This window comes from Melitaea cinxia, chromosome 9, assembly GCF_905220565.1.
Source record: "Melitaea cinxia chromosome 9, ilMelCinx1.1, whole genome shotgun sequence".
Lineage (NCBI taxonomy): Eukaryota > Metazoa > Arthropoda > Insecta > Lepidoptera > Nymphalidae > Melitaea > Melitaea cinxia.
This window is the reverse complement of record NC_059402.1, coordinates 4,460,163-4,476,607: the sequence shown is the minus strand read 5'-3', so window position 1 is coordinate 4,476,607 and position 16,445 is coordinate 4,460,163. Positions and strand designations below refer to the sequence as shown.

The window sequence follows — 16,445 nt, the reverse complement described above, 5'->3', positions numbered from 1 at the left end:
AAGTAATATAATGAAAATGAACTTACACAGGGTCGGATCCACCATTGTGGGCAAGGTGATCATGCCCACGACCTGCCTGCCAAATCCAAAACATTTTTTCCCTTGACTAAATTATTCTATGAAATAATGGAATTGGCAGACTAAAAAAAAAGGTCAGCAAAAATATATTCCAGATATTTTTGCCTCAAAAGTATCATCGAAAATAATGGGTTATTTTTTAACCTCTATCCTCATGGATTAATTATTATTCCTCATTTATGGAGCAACATTTACATCCTTTATAGGGCAATAATTTGAAATGGTTGAGGCACCGAATTCAACATTGCTACTGGTCTGACTTCTTCCAATGATTATTTCCAAACCTAAGTCCAAAGTCAATATTAATCAAATTCAAAAGTCGTCTATAAGTCATGATTGTTCATGGGTAAGTTTATACTCTGACTGGCACTTTGCAGATTTTCGGGAGGCTGTGACCACAACCTTTTTTTAATGGCTGGATCCACGCCTGCTTACATAGCTTGTAAAGTGTATGCTAGTAATTTTATACTTGTTATTAATAAAAAAAGTAACATTGTCGTTGGAATTACAAAATTAGTATAAATATCACACACTTAACTGTAATTAAACATTAAAACTTATAGTTACTATAAGTTTTATATTAAACACATTATAGTTTCCTATAGAAAATGTTCCAACCAAACATTACAACCAACATTATGAACATTTATTAATAAGCCGAATGTTAGACACAAAGTTATTCCATCTAATAGATCTTGGTAGTCTGAACATGTCCAAACAGGCTATAATTCGCATACTTTGGGATAAATATTAAGGATAATCTTAATCTTAATTTCTACCAGCAATCAACTCGAGGGTATGCTCTCACTACCAATTCTTTGTTCTTCTTTTCCTGTAGCTTCATTCTTTGTTCATGCATTACTGCGTTTGAAAGTGCTCCTTCGATGCAGGTCACTGGGCGATTTCTGATGTACATTGAAATGATTATTTTAAAATATTATGGTTTAAAAAGCCCTAATATTAAAGAAAGGTTTTTTTTTTATATACTTATTATAGCTGTATTTTGCATTATTAATCAATAAACAATTAAATACATTTCTAATGTACTTTGATAAATTAAATTTCATTGAAAATAACATGTTGCAATTTAATAAATTATGATATAAGAAATATAAATCATTTCTAAACCTTACTTCATTTTTAATAATAAATAGTTAATTTATAAATATATTAATAGTCATTATTAATATTAATATTGCTAGTGAATTTATAAATATTAAAAGACTTACAATAATTTCCCATTGACTTCAATCCTTGGCTCCGTCTGGCATTTCATACTTTGTGGTCTATCTTTCCCACCTTTGAGGGCTAGTTCTGTCAGATACCTCTTGATATATTGTTTTAGTTGAATATTTTCCTTTGCTAGTTTAGCTCTCTCTGTTTTGAGACACATAGTTTGAACTTTAACTCTGTTCATTTTTAGGAGGAATTTGTCCATTTTCTTGAACTTCTTACATTGTTGCTAAATTTAAAATATTAAATGATTAATTCGAATTTAAGGTTTTATATTCTTATACTAGCTAACCTGGCGAAATTCGTACCGCCGTATTTTTTTTTGTGAATATTATAATTATTTTATCGAAATAAAATATAGCCTATCTTTCAAGTTGGATCAAACTGCTCACGGTATATTTGATTAAAATCGGTTAAGTAGTTTAGGAGTCCTGTGTGCGGGGTTTGAAACTGCGACTGCTAGCGCATCGACCAGTAGTTATGCCTACGTCGCCAACGAGATAATAAAACTTAGAACTTACAATCATATCACTGTCCAGTGTTTCGAAATCAACAGATGGTATGTCGTCTCCGGCGTCTTCAAGAAACATGTGGTCCATTTCTTTCTCGTATTTACTGCAAATTTCAGACATTTGCTTGATTTTTTGCAATTTATTTTCGTAATTCTCAAGACGCTGAAAGGTTTAATATTATTATATTTTACATTTTATTCAGGATCACCATTGTTCTAAAAATAGATTATCATCATACTCATTACTATATTGTTGATCTACTGGTGTAAGGGTACGAAAATTGGGCCTTGACGCACGCGTCGTGGGATCGATTCCCGCTTGGCGCAGATATTTTTATTTGAAGGCTGTTGACTTAACAGACTCTGTTCTTTATTATGCGTCTTCAAACATTTTTTCAGGACTTAAATTATTATAATATTCGTCGTAATGTTAGCGTCTTCGGTGCGATGAACCCAGCCCTGCGGTCACCAACCCGCCTGCCCAGCGTGGTGACTATGGGCAAAACAAATGAATTCGCGCCATCCTTGGCGCGAACTTAAGGAGGCCTATGTCCAGCAGTGAACTGTGATAGGCCGAAATGAATATATGACACAAGAGACTACCTTTACAGCGTCTTGACTAGCATCGACCAGTACAGCTAGCATCTCATCTTCTTTACTTTTAGCTGCTTTAGTTTCCTTCTTCATCTGCCAGTACTTCTTGGCGAGTTCTTCCTTACGATTATTCATACGATTTAGTTTACAACTCATTGTGTTTGTTGTCTTTAACCATTCTTTTTGCAGAATGTATAGACTTTCCTGATGAATGACGACTATTTAAAAAGGTCTTGTTTGTTAGTTAGTTAATAAACTGTACCTAAAACGTCTTTTTGATTGATACAAAATAACCAAAATAAGTGTACAATACAGAACTAATAACAGTTATACAACAGAGAACTAATAACAGTGAGATTACAATAGCTTATATTGATACTTCAAATATTTTATTTACTTACACTTTATTGTACACCACAAATGTATTATTTAACAAATAATTGCACAGATTGTGCAGGACATTTGGTGGTTATAGCCTATTTCTCATTTCTACGAGACCACCCAAAGTCCAAACATTAACTTACTGTAGGTACCTACCTAACCCACCTATCAATGAAATGGTCATATAGTTCGCTTTCCACCACCACTACCACAGCAGCCTTTCGCAGTCCACTACTGGACATAGTCCTCCACAAGTTCACGCCAAAAATGGCGTGAACTCATGTGTTTTGCCCATAGTCACCACGCTGGGCAGGCGGGTTGGTGACCGCAGTTCGCTCTCAAATGATAACATTAAAAAAGGACACTATCATTCTGTTACTAATTGAAAAAGTAAACTCTATAAGAATAATAAAAAAAAAAAAAGAAAAAACAATTACATTTGTGAACCAACATTGTAGGTACCCAGTCAGCATCCAAATCATAAAGATTTCAGTATGAAGTTTAAAAGACCTCTTATAGAGTTCTAACATAACGTTTTAAGTAGCTCATTTTTATGAACTCAGAATTCAGAGTTCTTAATCAACTCATAAATGGCAAGTCAATTTTTTGACGTCTAAATGAATATCTTTTTATCTCTTTACCTATATGTTTATTTTTGCAAGTTCAGAAAAACGAGCTCTTTAAGAGCTCTTTTTGATTAGATCTGAAAGTCTACGTTAGGTATTCAACTTCTTGATGAGGTCTTAAAAACGTCATTCAAACGTAGGCTCTGAAGTCCAAATCATAAATCTGAGCTCATAAGGACTGACCTAAAACGTAATTTTGTTATGTGTATAACCTACCTAATTACTTAGGTGCAAAAATGTTATCCTAACTGTTGAATTTAAAACTTACCGTGGCTTGTAGTATCAGAATATCATTTTTTGCTATATCGTTTTGATAGAAATCATCTTTTTCTCGTAAGGCGTTGTAATGACTCATGATAGGATTGTGTTGCTCAAGATACATGTCGTAAACTTCACGTAGTTTCGACCAGTACATTTCTATCTCCAATTGTTTTGGCTTGCAAAGATTGCGCATTTCTTCTTCTTGCTAATTATTCAAATGTAGGTATTAGTGACGAGGCCTATTATTTTGTTTCTCATTGCTCTTTATCATTCATAATTATTTTATTAGAAAAAAAAAGTTTATTAAAATAAAAATGTCAAGGTAATCTAATATAAAAACCTACCTAACGTCTAGATAATTTTGTAATTAATTCTTACAAGGTGTAGTGGTCAGTATTTAAGTGAGCTTAGAACTAACTACTTATATTGCGAGTTGTTAATTACGACAAAGTTTTTTTCGTGCAAGTGAAGTCGCGTTACGAATATATGTAAGATACTAACAATTTGTCCGATAATAGTGGAGTCATGTCAAGCTTCAAACAAGGTAATTTGGAATTAGTCACAACTTCTCTTCCTGCAATTAATGTCAAACAAGTTCCGCCGCTAGTCGGATTATCTCGACAACCGTAACGAATTTGCGTTAATTCAGCTTGTACATATGAGATTGATGTGTACCTTTGAATTATTTTAAGTTAATTATCTAAATCAAAGTACTGACAAAAAATATATATACTTTACACGAATACATAACTCAAATATTTTTATGAAGTAGAATAGCCTTTCTACACCATTCTTCAAGTAATATTTTGTATCAATTTTGTTCAAGTAATATTTTTAGGTATACCTATTCAGGCTTTCCATCACACTAAGGTGTTTGGGATAGTTTTAAAATTGATAGATAGGTACTTATAGATATTGTAGGTACCCGTCTGATGTCTATCATGATAGTATGAAAAGAAAGATTTGAAAAAGATTTTATTACTGAAAGGATAATTAGTAATGTTAAATTGTTTCACTGACTTGTTTTTCTTATTAAGCTATTCTAATATTTTAAAAATACAGCCTTAAGTACATATGTGTGATTTAAAGAAAAGGCTAAATTTCTCTCATGTCATAATAGTCATATAACTACATTAAAAAAAAAACAGTTTGCTTTAGACCACACGACTGAAGTAAAACTAACGAAACGTAACTCTGTCTCTCTTTCTATATTCACTTATTTATATCTACTTCTCAACTTCCGTTCGCTTCGCCCGATCACATGTTTCGCGACGCTCTCGTCATACATTCATCAGCTTATTCCCCGTAACTCAAATGCGAAAGAAGTTTTACTTTAAAAAAAAGTATTTGTACAAAAATTTTATAGAAAATATAGCCTTGAGCACATTAAATGAATAGGTAAATGAATTTGATAAATACATATATAGACCCAAAAATTAAAATTCACCTTATTTCAATATTTTACTTTGTAATCATTTTTCTGACCCTACATCGTAATAAAGATATTAAAAAAATTGTAAATTTAGTCGAGCGTGACTTCTGGAAATACCCTATATACGATGGTTGGCGAACGGATTTATGACATCGTTATATCTGCACCATATGTAAAGATGCGTCTATGGCAAAAGTGTGTTCTTGTATTTTATCTCCTAATTTCAAACTCTATTTATGTAAGTATAACAATAATGATTAACTTCTAAGTATTATGTATAATTTATTATATTATTTTCGATGTTTGATGATAATATGTAGATATCTATTTTAAATATTTTAAAACAGGGTTTTAAATTATTTGGTAGAAAAATGTAGGGTATTATTTAAAAATATTTAATATAGATAACTAACTATGTACCTATAAAATCATAGAAGTTATAATTTATCGTACAATTACATTTATGGTTACTTAACCAACAGGCCCTTAATTGCCGTTCAGACCGTGGTGCTAAAGAAGATGAATTTAGAAGAGTTTATAATAACTGCATGAAACAGATGGAAAGAAACAGTACCCGTCATTCATCAGAAGATTGGAAAGATCGAGATTATAATCAGAGAAACCAATGGGACAGGGAAAACAAAAATGAAAATTGGAATAATAGAAATGGAAACAGAGATGATGACTATGAGGACAGAAACAGAAATATGGATAACAGAAACGATGGAAGAGAAAGATACGATAAAAGGCAAAACAGAGAAAACGGTAATGAAAATGGTAAACGAATGGGTGATAATAGGATGAATGGAAGAAGTAACAGGATGAATGATAATAATAGCGGATCTGGTAGAGGCAGGGATGGAATGATGAATAACTACAGAAGAAATGAACAGATAAGTGGACGGGATGATTTTTTACAGACCGAAGACATGAACTCAGTAAGTGTTAGTACGGTCAGAGTTTTTCAGGACTCTTCATTTTAGAAATTAGCATATAACGATAATAGTAAGTACTGACTTGTTTTTAGTGTTTGGAAAAATGCTGCAATTTTTACGCCTTAGTGAAAAAATGCATTGTGTATATTGTTGAATTATAATTTAAAACTTTTGATATTTAGTTAATATTTTATGGACTGCGTTTTTTGTAACTGCGTTTGATGAGTTTAATTTTTAAAGTTTTTTAATATATTTTTTTATATTTCTATGTCATAATCCCATTATATTTTATAGGACTCAAATGGAATGCAACATTTCAATTACTATCCATCAACTCAATCTTCTAGAAGATACAAACGCGAAAAGCGAGTAGAAATTAATTCCGGACAGAGAAGTCAATATAATCCACATTCCAAAAAAAGTAATAATTACGACATGAACTATAGCAAAACGAATTCAAGTGACAATTCCAGTAAAGAAATGGAGAAAGCTTGTATTTTTCACTGTTTATTGGAAAACCTACATATGGTACATGATAAATTATTCTTAATAATGCTTAAAGTATATTTGTTTGCGTTGTGCCATGTCATTGTTTTTTTTATGTCTATTTTTAGACAGACGATAGAGGAATGCCAGATAGATATCTAGTGACACATGCGTTCATAAAGGACGAGAAAAATGAAGATTTGCAGGATTTTATTCAAGAAACAATAGAGGAATGTTTTGAAATATTGGATAATGGTATTTTTGAAATTTTATTCGTGTATAAAATGTTTCTAAAATTGCAACAAAATTGCTTGACCATTGCCTTCTCAGTAAATATAATAAACTTTTACTGTTCCAGAAAATACAGAAGACAAATGTAAGTTTTCAAAGGATTTATTGACCTGCTTAACAGAAAAGGGGAGGGCTAACTGTGACAATTGGAGTGAAAAAACAAGTTATCTCTTCGAATAATCCTAAATCATACTAATTAAGTATCATATAATGTACCTCAATGAATAATTCTTAATAAAAAGAAAATTGCTTTTAAAATGTATACCTCAAGTCTAGCGTCGTTTTTCTCAGTTGCTCTTTGTATTTCCTTTTCCTTTTTATATCCTTTGAAGTCTGTGTCTTGTATGTAAGTTATAAGTGTTAAATTAAATTCTGCTCTATCCTGGCTATCGGTAATATCGATATCCTCTTTATCCCAGTTTTCAAGAAAGTTATTCTTTTGATAGTCATATTCAGCTTGCAGCTTATCAAGTCTTTGTGATCCTATGTCTGAAAAGTATTTATATTTTGAAAAAAAGTGTAACAAGTAAATTTCATTTAAAGGAAATATTAATCTTATTGACAAATATTTGTATTACTTTGTAATATAAATGCGATTATATTTTTCGACGACGCGTTGGCGCAACGGTCACAGCACTGGTTTTTGACTGTTGCGCTGGCGGTTGCGGGTTCGATCCCCGCACATGACAAACATTTGTACTACCCATACAGATGTTTGCCGTGGTCTGGGCGTTTATGCAGTCCCACAAGTCTCCCTACCGTGCCTCGGAGAGCACATTAAGCTGTCGGCGTCGGTCATTTTGTGTAGGTCTCATACTAGGGAATTTATCCGCCAACCCACATTAGAGTAGTGTGGTGGATTAAGCTCTGATCCTTTTCCTACATGGGGAAAGAGGCCTAAACCCAGCAGTGAGATATTACAGACTGAGGCGTGATCCTTTTGAAAATTATGTCATAATAAAATAAATAACATTTATATTAGATATGCGTAATTACGAAGAAAGTAGCTCAAATTTTCCGTGTGGGCTTGAAAAGCGCGTCGATGTTGCTCATCCGAGTCTTCGATAGCTTCCATCAACGAGTTTAAAAGGCGATTTTTTCTTTCCAGCAAAAAGTTGAAACTCGTTACCATGCTCTGAAAAAAAAAAGATATGGTGTGAATTGTTTTAAGTCTTAGTTACGTCGTTAAGTTTGATAGTAACTTTTACTAACCTCTTTCCAATTGTAGGTAATCAGAACACTCGGCAACTATTACTACACTAAGCAACCCGTATTGTTTAATACTTGCAATAACTATCGGAAAGTCTTAAACTTCAGTCAAAAAGGGAATTAAATCATCGAATCCATCAATGCGACCAATATCATTGCAGTAATAATTTTTAATTACCTGTATTTCTGACGCCATTTGTTTGCATTTTATTTTTCGTAAAATATACCGCCATTCTTGGTTTATCTTCGCGGTATTTATTCTTGCGAAAACTTCTTCCTTGTCTAATTTATTCTGTAAAAATAGCTTAGATAATTTCACATTTTTTTTATTGGTGTTGAAGGTAATCTAACTTAATGCTGTAAAATCTGAAAGTATTTTATTTTACTACGGTGGTGGAGACTGTTGCAGGACTCCATTTAATTACATGACATTTAATGACATGACTGATATCGAAGTTGCTATGGGAGTAGTAGCGGTTACCTTAATAAATCTGGCGACAAGTTCGCGCTTTCTCCGCCTGGCCTCTTCCTCGACATCAGCTCGGTGCTGTAAGTAACGTGCGCGTTCCTCGTCGGACATGCGCGCCAGTTTGTTCACTTTGGCTTTCTTTGGCATCTTGTTTTATTACTAGTATCTAAAATAATTAAAGGTTCTACTTTATAAAAGGACAAAAATAATTAACATACACAATGCTGCCAATTTAATAATAATGATAATAAATATCTACACAATACACACACGGTCGTCTGTTCCTAAAGTAAGCAATTTAATGCTTGTGTTATAGGTAACAGACTCTGGGTGGGAATCGAACCCACAACCCCTGGAGCAGAAAGCAGGGTCACTACAAACTGCGCCAACGGGCTAGTCAAATTATAGCGTAGTGATTGCTAATCATCCATTTTTTAACTCGTATTTTTCAGGTATTAAATTTTAATATATTTTTGTATTTGTATTTTGCTATTTTTGAAATGTTATAAAGTTTTAGGTGAATAAGTTTTTATTAGGTTATTCAGAAATAAAAAAAACAGTCTTTAATCAAAAGAAACTTTGAAATTACCGAAGTCAAGTGAGACAGAATTTAAATTGTTATTTTAATTGTTTACCTAAATAGGTATATGTTAATAATACGTGAAATAAAAATTTTTTGCCCCTTTTTTAAAAATTTCGCCAATGGAGGAGTATGAAAGACCGGGCACTTATACTTTATATAGAGAAGGAGCGTAGTATGCTAATATTTTTTTTTAAATTATGCATAAATAATACATTAAATCAATAAAAAAAAAATACAGACACTACCATTCATTTGACACAAACACGGATATATAAGTACTCTTTGTTCAATGTTTAAACTTATACCTAATTTAAATTAATTATGGTCGAATTCTGACCACTGGGCGACTACTAGTGAATACAAAATCCTAACAGTAGTATTATATTTACGTGTACTTACCTTAATAAAATATAAGAAACGATATAGGAAGCGACAGTACGCTGCGATGATAAATAATTATGTGGTATTGAACAAACCTTTGAGTTTCGTAGCAACAGGTTGGAGTTCGGATTTAATTTCAAATCAGCGACCTTAACACTATTAAAAATTACAATTGATGTTTATTGCAGGATAAAATGTAAGTAGCTTGTTTTACTTTAAAATGAAAACGATATTTATTATAATTAAAAAGTTTTTATACGCTTGTTACTTTTTAAGACTAACTTATGTCATATTACACGCGTCTTTATTATCTAGTAGAAAAGCCAACATATTTATATGCATCAAGTCAAAAAAGTATAAACAGTCTCCAAATAAGTATATTTTGTGGAAATTCAAGAAAATTTGCCGAAACAGCTTCAAGCAAAAAATATTTTAGATAGAACGCAAAATGGACGCTCTGTCGTCAGGGACATTACAGTCGCCGTCGACATTTTCCGACAGTTCTAAAACGGGAAGTAGTTTTTCTGCTGCAGCTTCCGATAGAGGGGATCAAGACTTCACTAAGGATAATGGTATATTTTCATTTAAATTATGGACTTAGCTTTAGGTATTTTACTTTTGAAAGAGGTTCTTGGGGAGGGGTCTATCTCAAGTAAAGACGAGACACGTTACGACATTGCAAAATAATAAGTATTTCATGTTTTAATTAACAAAAGTACGTTGTCAGCTTGGAATATAATGGTTATTTAGTATTTTTGCAACAAATGCGTCGTCGAGTTTCTGTTCTTACAGAACTGTAGCCTCTCATGAAATAGTATCATCGAGAACATTCTTATACTTTACCGCTTAAAATTATTTGTAAGTATCTCATTAAAAACACAGAAATGTATTTTGATGTATGTACTTATGCATATAGTTTATGTTAAATTACATATTGATAAATAGAATACTTTAAGGTCTAAAGTAATATTTATCTCTTCAGCCGCATCCCCAATCGATTTAGAGTGCCACATCCAAGCTGAGCGGATCACAAAGATATTGGACGAAGCTGTCTATAAAACTAAATTGGCGCTCTGCCTTCCAAACTTAGTGCAAGAGTACCGCACACTAAACTCTATCCTATCATCTCAGCATATGGAGGATTTGGTTTTTATATTTGAACAGTATGATAATCCGCTCTTCACGACCAGTTTGCTTAACATGGCTGCTATGGAGGATGTCAAAGCGGTTGGTAAACAACATGCAAAAAATAATATGGCAGTTATTAAAAATCTAGTTTTCTTTAACATTGCAATTCAAACCAAAATTATGAAATAGTAACTCAGTTATATCAAATAATATAAGAAAGCATAAAATGGTAAATATGGGATGAGATTCTATTATTTCAATTGTTTTCCAATGGTTGTTTCACAGTCAACAAACACCGAAAATTAGACGTATGTTGAATGAATATATATGAATCCTTTGTTCGAAAACACAACATAATCACAAACAATGAGTATGAACATGATAACGCATTATTATTTATTACGTAATTTTATTTTCAGAATTTAAAAGCTTTTTATGTGTTTCTAATATACAGGTAACTTTTAGGTAACTCTAATGCATAACTTCGTGCATAACTTGTCCAATTTTTATTATGTAAATTCTTAGGGTGATGTATCATTGAAGAATCGACTTAATCCTGAGCTCGGGCATCTGATGTACATTATGAACAGTTACCCGGCACTTCGTCCGAAAGTAGAGGAAATGATTCAAGAGGTGAGATATACTTATCTACTCTCTCAAAAAATTTGAGTCGTCAGTTGAGTTCTGTTCAGCTTATTCAAGTCCACTGCTGGACATCGGCCTCCCCAAGAACGCGACAGACATCCCTAAAACTCAGGCATCCATAAAAACTGCTGTATCATCCATTGTTTGTAATTTGTATATTTTTAACGAATTTATTATTCGTAAAATATTGTTTTTTCAGATGAAAGTTGAATATACAGAACTCAGTGAGGTATGAAAAAATTATAATTTATTTAGTATTTGGAGATGATGTTGAGGTCAAAAATTGTGGGTAGCTCGAAAAGCCCAAGGGAAAATCTACTAAAATAATCAAATTTTAAAAATTAAAAAAATTAATTAATTTAATAAAATTTAAAAAAATCTTTTACTTATATTTTTATATTTGAAGCTCTTATTAGAAGCTATCAAGTTTTTTTTTGGGAATCAGAATATTACTTTTAAAGTATGATAAATAAATAGTTACTTGAAGATTTATTTTAATATAGTACAATAGTTTATAAATGTACTGCTATTATTACACAAGATAAACCAACAAGTTTCTGGAATGGAGTACCTTATAACTTTGGAAAAATTTCGCGAGCTTATGGTGAGACAGATGGAAACAACAGCAGCAGAGGAGTTGACTACAAAAATTAATACTAGGAAACTGGAGGCATCTAACCAGAAACTGTTGAGCAAAATTAAAGGTTAAAAAGTAATTCCTTTTACTTATGTAAGTTTTCGTATTTTAGATTGGTACCTATTTCTATGTGACAACATGTTGAATCCTACTGCTTCAGCCTAATGCTCTCTAATGCTGTATAACGGCACCCCTAAGTTCGCGACAAATATTTTATTTTTTATTTTATTTTATTCGAAAACCAACAGCGTTACAATTCGTATATATATGACATTTAACACAATACTAACAATAATAAGGCCAGTAATAGGTTTTCCTATCTATACATCTTAATACTGTTACAAAAGGGCAGTATCAAGAGCCGATATTAAAATGACTTGAAAAGCTCTCTATCCCAGCTCTCCGTATATCCCGGGTCCCCCTTCGCTACACTTATGTAAAGCTTGATCAAAGAAATACTTATGAACGTTCGTAGGCACATAATATATATTACAAAAATAGAAAAATGATTAAAAATAAAAATATGTACTCGTACAGGTTGTACTTTCAAAAAATATTTACGACTTTTCATGCTTAAGGAATATGCTTAGTTCTGTATCATGTTCACATTTTTTTTCTAAATATTCAATATATAATTATTTATAATTAATGTATTATATACGTATATTAATGTAATATAATGATATAGAATATACGGATACACTGAAAGAAGAGAACGAAAAATTTGAAGAGACGATGAAAATGAAATCGGAAATGATTTCAAAACTAGAGAAAGAGTTAGCTATGCTGAATCAAGAAGCTGACATTAAGCTGAAGAAAAAAATGTGAGCATATTTTAGTACTTGTAACGAGTAAGATTAATTATTAATTAATTTATATTTATTTATTTTTTGTTTTTTTTAGCTTAGATTCTGATCGTCAAATGGTGTTAGCCACTCGAGCGCACATAGTAAAGAACGAAATGCTCAAAGAAGAGGAAATTGAATCGAGAGAGATGTACGAAAACTTGCTAAAGACTCATCTTATCGAAGAGAAAAATCAGCGAGCTAGGAGGTGAGATAAGTGTTCGTAATTAGACCGTATCCTTTCTATATGTATTTAAAACAGTTTAAGAACGCTGTTAAAGTTATATTTATTGATTACTTCTACAACGACACTTATACACACACTAACAAGCACATGGGTGTGTATATTATGTTAACTTTTCGTTCTTATGCATAATTGCATAGTTATATTTTTTGATAGGTACTTTATGTACTCCCTATAAGTATATCAGTAAGTAATCAAAGTGAATTGATTGAATTATTATAATACAATTGTATTTGCTCGCAAACGAAAAAAAACCGACTTCAATTACAACGAAGAGTGATACAACGCAGGTAGACGAAAAAATAGTCAAGTAAATACGCATTACAAAGATTACTCCAAAAGTTGTAGTCAGATCTCAATGAAAGCTAAATGTGACCACGTGATAAACATCGGCTGTCGATTGAATTAAAAATCATCAAAATCGGTACACCCAATAAAAAGTTATGCGGTATAATACAACGTAGGTCGACGAAAAAATAGTCAAGTAAAAATGCATTATTAAATATAACTCGAAAAGTAGTTGTTGGATCTCAAATAAATTTTAATGGGACCAATTGAAACGCACTACCTTTCAGCTAAAAATTTTTGCCGAAATCGGTTCACCCAGTCAAAAGTTCTGAAGTAACATACATAAAAAAAATACAATCGAATTGAGAACCAAAACCTTGTATTAGTGTGCGAAAGTGTAAATAAATAAATAAATAAACCTCCTCCTTTTTTGGATGTCGGTTAACAAGTTAATGTTTCACGTAATATTTAAGTGCCTCATAGCTTATCCTACTAGGCTAGTCCGTTTTTTGAATCAAACTTGTAAATATAACGTCAAAAATTTCAAATTCATGATATTCTTTTTTCAGATTTAAAGTTGAGACGCAGTTACTGTCCTGGCTCCAGAAGTACGATCTTGAAATGGGAGACAAGCAGGTGGAGCTCGACGACTTTACCGAGAAGTATGAAGATGAGTTGCAGAAATGTGAAGAGCTAGAGGTTTGCATATTTTGATTATATCAACAACTAGCTGACCTGGCGAACTTTGTACCGCCTTCTTTATTTTTTTCTTAAATATAATAATTAATATATCAAAATAAAATATAGCCTATCTTTCAAGTTGGATCGAACTGCATATGGTGTGCGAATTTTATTATAATCGGTTAAGTGGTTTAGGAATCCATTGAGGACAAACATTGTGACACGAGATTTATATATATTAAGATGTGAAATAGCTAGTTAATATCATTTTTACTGTATGTAAAATTAAATTAAAATGCGGTCTACAACTAAGATCAATTTAATCATTAATAACTTACGTAAAATGCGCCCTAATATATTACTTAACATGAACTTTATTGAATAGCAAGAAAGTTCAAATTGACTCTATATTTATTAATTTACTCTATATTCACAAACTTTATCGTATGGTATTTAATTCAAAAGTCAGTCAAAACAAAAGTTCAAATTGACTTTTAAGTATTATCACAAATCTTTTGTATGGGAGTATAGAAAAGTGTTGTTTTTAGACTTTTTCAGGAAATTTAATTTTTTTTTTTTTTTAGAATTTTTCTCTCCGTAAGAACCATCCTCGTACTTCAAGGAACATTTAAAAAAAAGAATTAGCGAAATCGGTCCAACCGTTCTCGAGTTTTGCGCTTAGCAACACATTCAGCGACTCGTTTTTATATTATAGATATACGATATCGAACTATTCTTAAGTATTTTATTACAGAGAGTCGTCAGAAAAGCTTAATTATTGAAAATATAATGAAATAGTTTAGAAAATAAAATGTTTTAGTTTAGTGCGTTTGCTATTGAATATTCTATGCATTGAACATTTCAAGTGTCTGTTTGACGTAGGTATTCAAAGGTTGGCTGATCATCGGTAGGAAATCTAGCTACACAGTTGTAAACATTATGAATGTGTATGACTGCATGCCTTAATATTTACATACCTATTAGCTGACCCCGCAAACGTTGTTTTGCCTTATATTTTATTAACCTTCTCAATCCTTCCCCTCTTTATAACTTAGGGGAATGAAAAATAGATGTTGGCCGATTCTCAGACCTACTCTAGTCTAGTCGAGCCGTTTCGGAGGAGTTCAATGTTTAACACCATGACACGAGAATTTTATATATTATTAGATAGATCTAGCCCTTTGGCGCAGTTTTTAGTGGTCCCTTCTTTCTGCGCAGGGGTTTGTGTGTTCGTTTCCCGACCCGAGTTTGGGTGTATTATATATATTTATTTATTTATGTATGTATTATTTGTATGTGTGTTTATCGAACAAAAACTATATATAGCTAGATCAGTCGACGGATACCTATAACACAAGCATCAAGTTTCTTACCATTTCTTATCTGGTGAACAGTCGAACACGTGTGTGTATGGTATAAATGTTTATTATTTATTTATTTATAATATGTTTAGCTCTTGCAACATGTATTTATCATAATCTACGCCCTGTTTTTATTATATACAAGAATAATAATTTATTTTAAAATAAGGCAAAGATAGCAGAACAGGACAAAGAGTACATCCCACTGATGGCAGAAAGGGAAGAAGAGTACCACCAAGAGATGAAGGAGAAGATGAATAAGTTCCTCATAGAACACGCAGCGAGAGTCATCCAGAATGCTTGGAGAGAGGTGTTGGCCAATAGAGCGGAGAAGAAACGGGTAAGATTGTCATAAAATGTTTTCTTTTTTTTATAGATTATGTGCACATTGTTAAGTGGTAGAATGTAAGCGTTAAATGGAATTTGTTGTTCTTGATAAAACTTGTTCCTGATAAAAGTAAAGCCTTAAAGTAAAGACAAGATAGGACCTGGTATAATCAAAATTGTAAAATATTATTAGATATATTTTAAAAATACGTTTTTACGCAGCTTAAAGGAAAAGGTAAAAAGGGGAAGAAAAAAGTTTAAATCCATTTTCCCTACCCGTATACTATAATTTCCTATCCCATATTATATTATTTTTATCATTATTTCTTTTATAAATTTCGATTAGATTTTTATTTTCCTTTACCTTTAATCCTCCTATTAACCTTAATTCCGTAAACTCTCATATTTACCTTTAATCCTAAAAATCCTATTAGCTCAAGAAATTGCAGAAGAAAATGCAAGCGGCCGCTGCAGCTGCAGAGAAGAAGGGAGGAAAGAAATAGAACATGTTTTTTTGTATAATATTGTAATAAAAAACACTGCTTTACAAATCGTTTAATTTTATAAACTGTGAAAATCCAAAACAGAAAATTTTGAAATATAATTTTAATGCTGCAGAAAGAATTGAGATTATTTTTTGTAATTTTTGAAGTAAAAATTTTGCTTAATATAATAAATTAAATTCATTTAAGCAAACAAGCGATTCAGCTATAACGTATATAACTGGTTACATCAAATTTTTAAAATTTTATTTATTATAAATTTATTTATTATAAATATTAATTTTATAAACTGTGAAAATCCAAAACAGAAAATTTT

At 31.7% G+C, this 16,445-nt stretch overlaps 3 protein-coding genes across 3 annotated transcripts; 2 read left to right on the top strand and 1 right to left on the bottom strand.

Moving 5' to 3' along the window:
* Positions 1–853: 853 nt before the first annotated feature.
* On the bottom strand, positions 854–8,653 carry LOC123656504 (dynein regulatory complex subunit 2). The gene is made up of 9 exons (XM_045592175.1): positions 8,519–8,653; positions 8,216–8,329; positions 7,825–7,963; positions 7,094–7,317; positions 3,692–3,889; positions 2,426–2,620; positions 1,833–1,985; positions 1,308–1,540; positions 854–983 (listed from the first exon to the last, which is right to left on the bottom strand). Exons 1-9 carry the CDS (start codon positions 8,651–8,653, stop codon positions 854–856), a joined length of 1,521 nt encoding a protein of 506 aa, XP_045448131.1.
* On the top strand, positions 5,910–7,098 carry LOC123656505 (general odorant-binding protein 71). Its single transcript, XM_045592176.1, has 4 exons — positions 5,910–6,054; positions 6,346–6,579; positions 6,666–6,792; positions 6,896–7,098. Exons 1-4 carry the CDS (start codon positions 5,917–5,919, stop codon positions 7,006–7,008), a joined length of 612 nt encoding a protein of 203 aa, XP_045448132.1. The 5' UTR covers positions 5,910–5,916; the 3' UTR covers positions 7,009–7,098.
* Positions 8,654–9,918: 1,265 nt separating the features above from the next.
* LOC123656679 (dynein regulatory complex protein 10-like) lies at positions 9,919–16,173 on the top strand. The gene is given in 9 exon segments (XM_045592337.1): positions 9,919–10,042; positions 10,453–10,697; positions 11,124–11,267; positions 11,785–11,947; positions 12,569–12,704; positions 12,784–12,933; positions 13,827–13,956; positions 15,469–15,639; positions 16,061–16,173. Coding segments are annotated over 9 exon segments (1,332 nt in total). The 3' UTR covers positions 16,130–16,173.
* Positions 16,174–16,445: the final 272 nt, after the last annotated feature.

What these genes read in the sequence shown, in the direction of transcription:
- LOC123656505 (XM_045592176.1), top strand. Translation starts at nt 5,917, where the DNA reads ATGAATGGAAGAAGTAACAGGATGAATGATAATAATAGCGGATCTGGT. An exon ending in AGACCGAAGACATGAACTCA is followed by an intron (nt 6,055 to 6,345) that starts GTAAGTGTTAGT and finishes TATATTTTATAG; the next exon opens with GACTCAAATGGAATGCAACA. An exon ending in TTTTGAAATATTGGATAATG is followed by an intron (nt 6,793 to 6,895) that starts GTATTTTTGAAA and finishes TTACTGTTCCAG; the next exon opens with AAAATACAGAAGACAAATGT.
- LOC123656504 (XM_045592175.1), bottom strand. Translation starts at nt 8,653, where the DNA reads ATGCCAAAGAAAGCCAAAGTGAACAAACTGGCGCGCATGTCCGACGAG. An exon ending in AAATGGCGTCAGAAATACAG is followed by an intron (nt 7,964 to 8,215) that starts GTAATTAAAAAT and finishes TTTTTTTTTCAG; the next exon opens with AGCATGGTAACGAGTTTCAA. An exon ending in CTAGTCAAGACGCTGTAAAG is followed by an intron (nt 1,986 to 2,425) that starts GTAGTCTCTTGT and finishes TAAACCTTTCAG; the next exon opens with CGTCTTGAGAATTACGAAAA.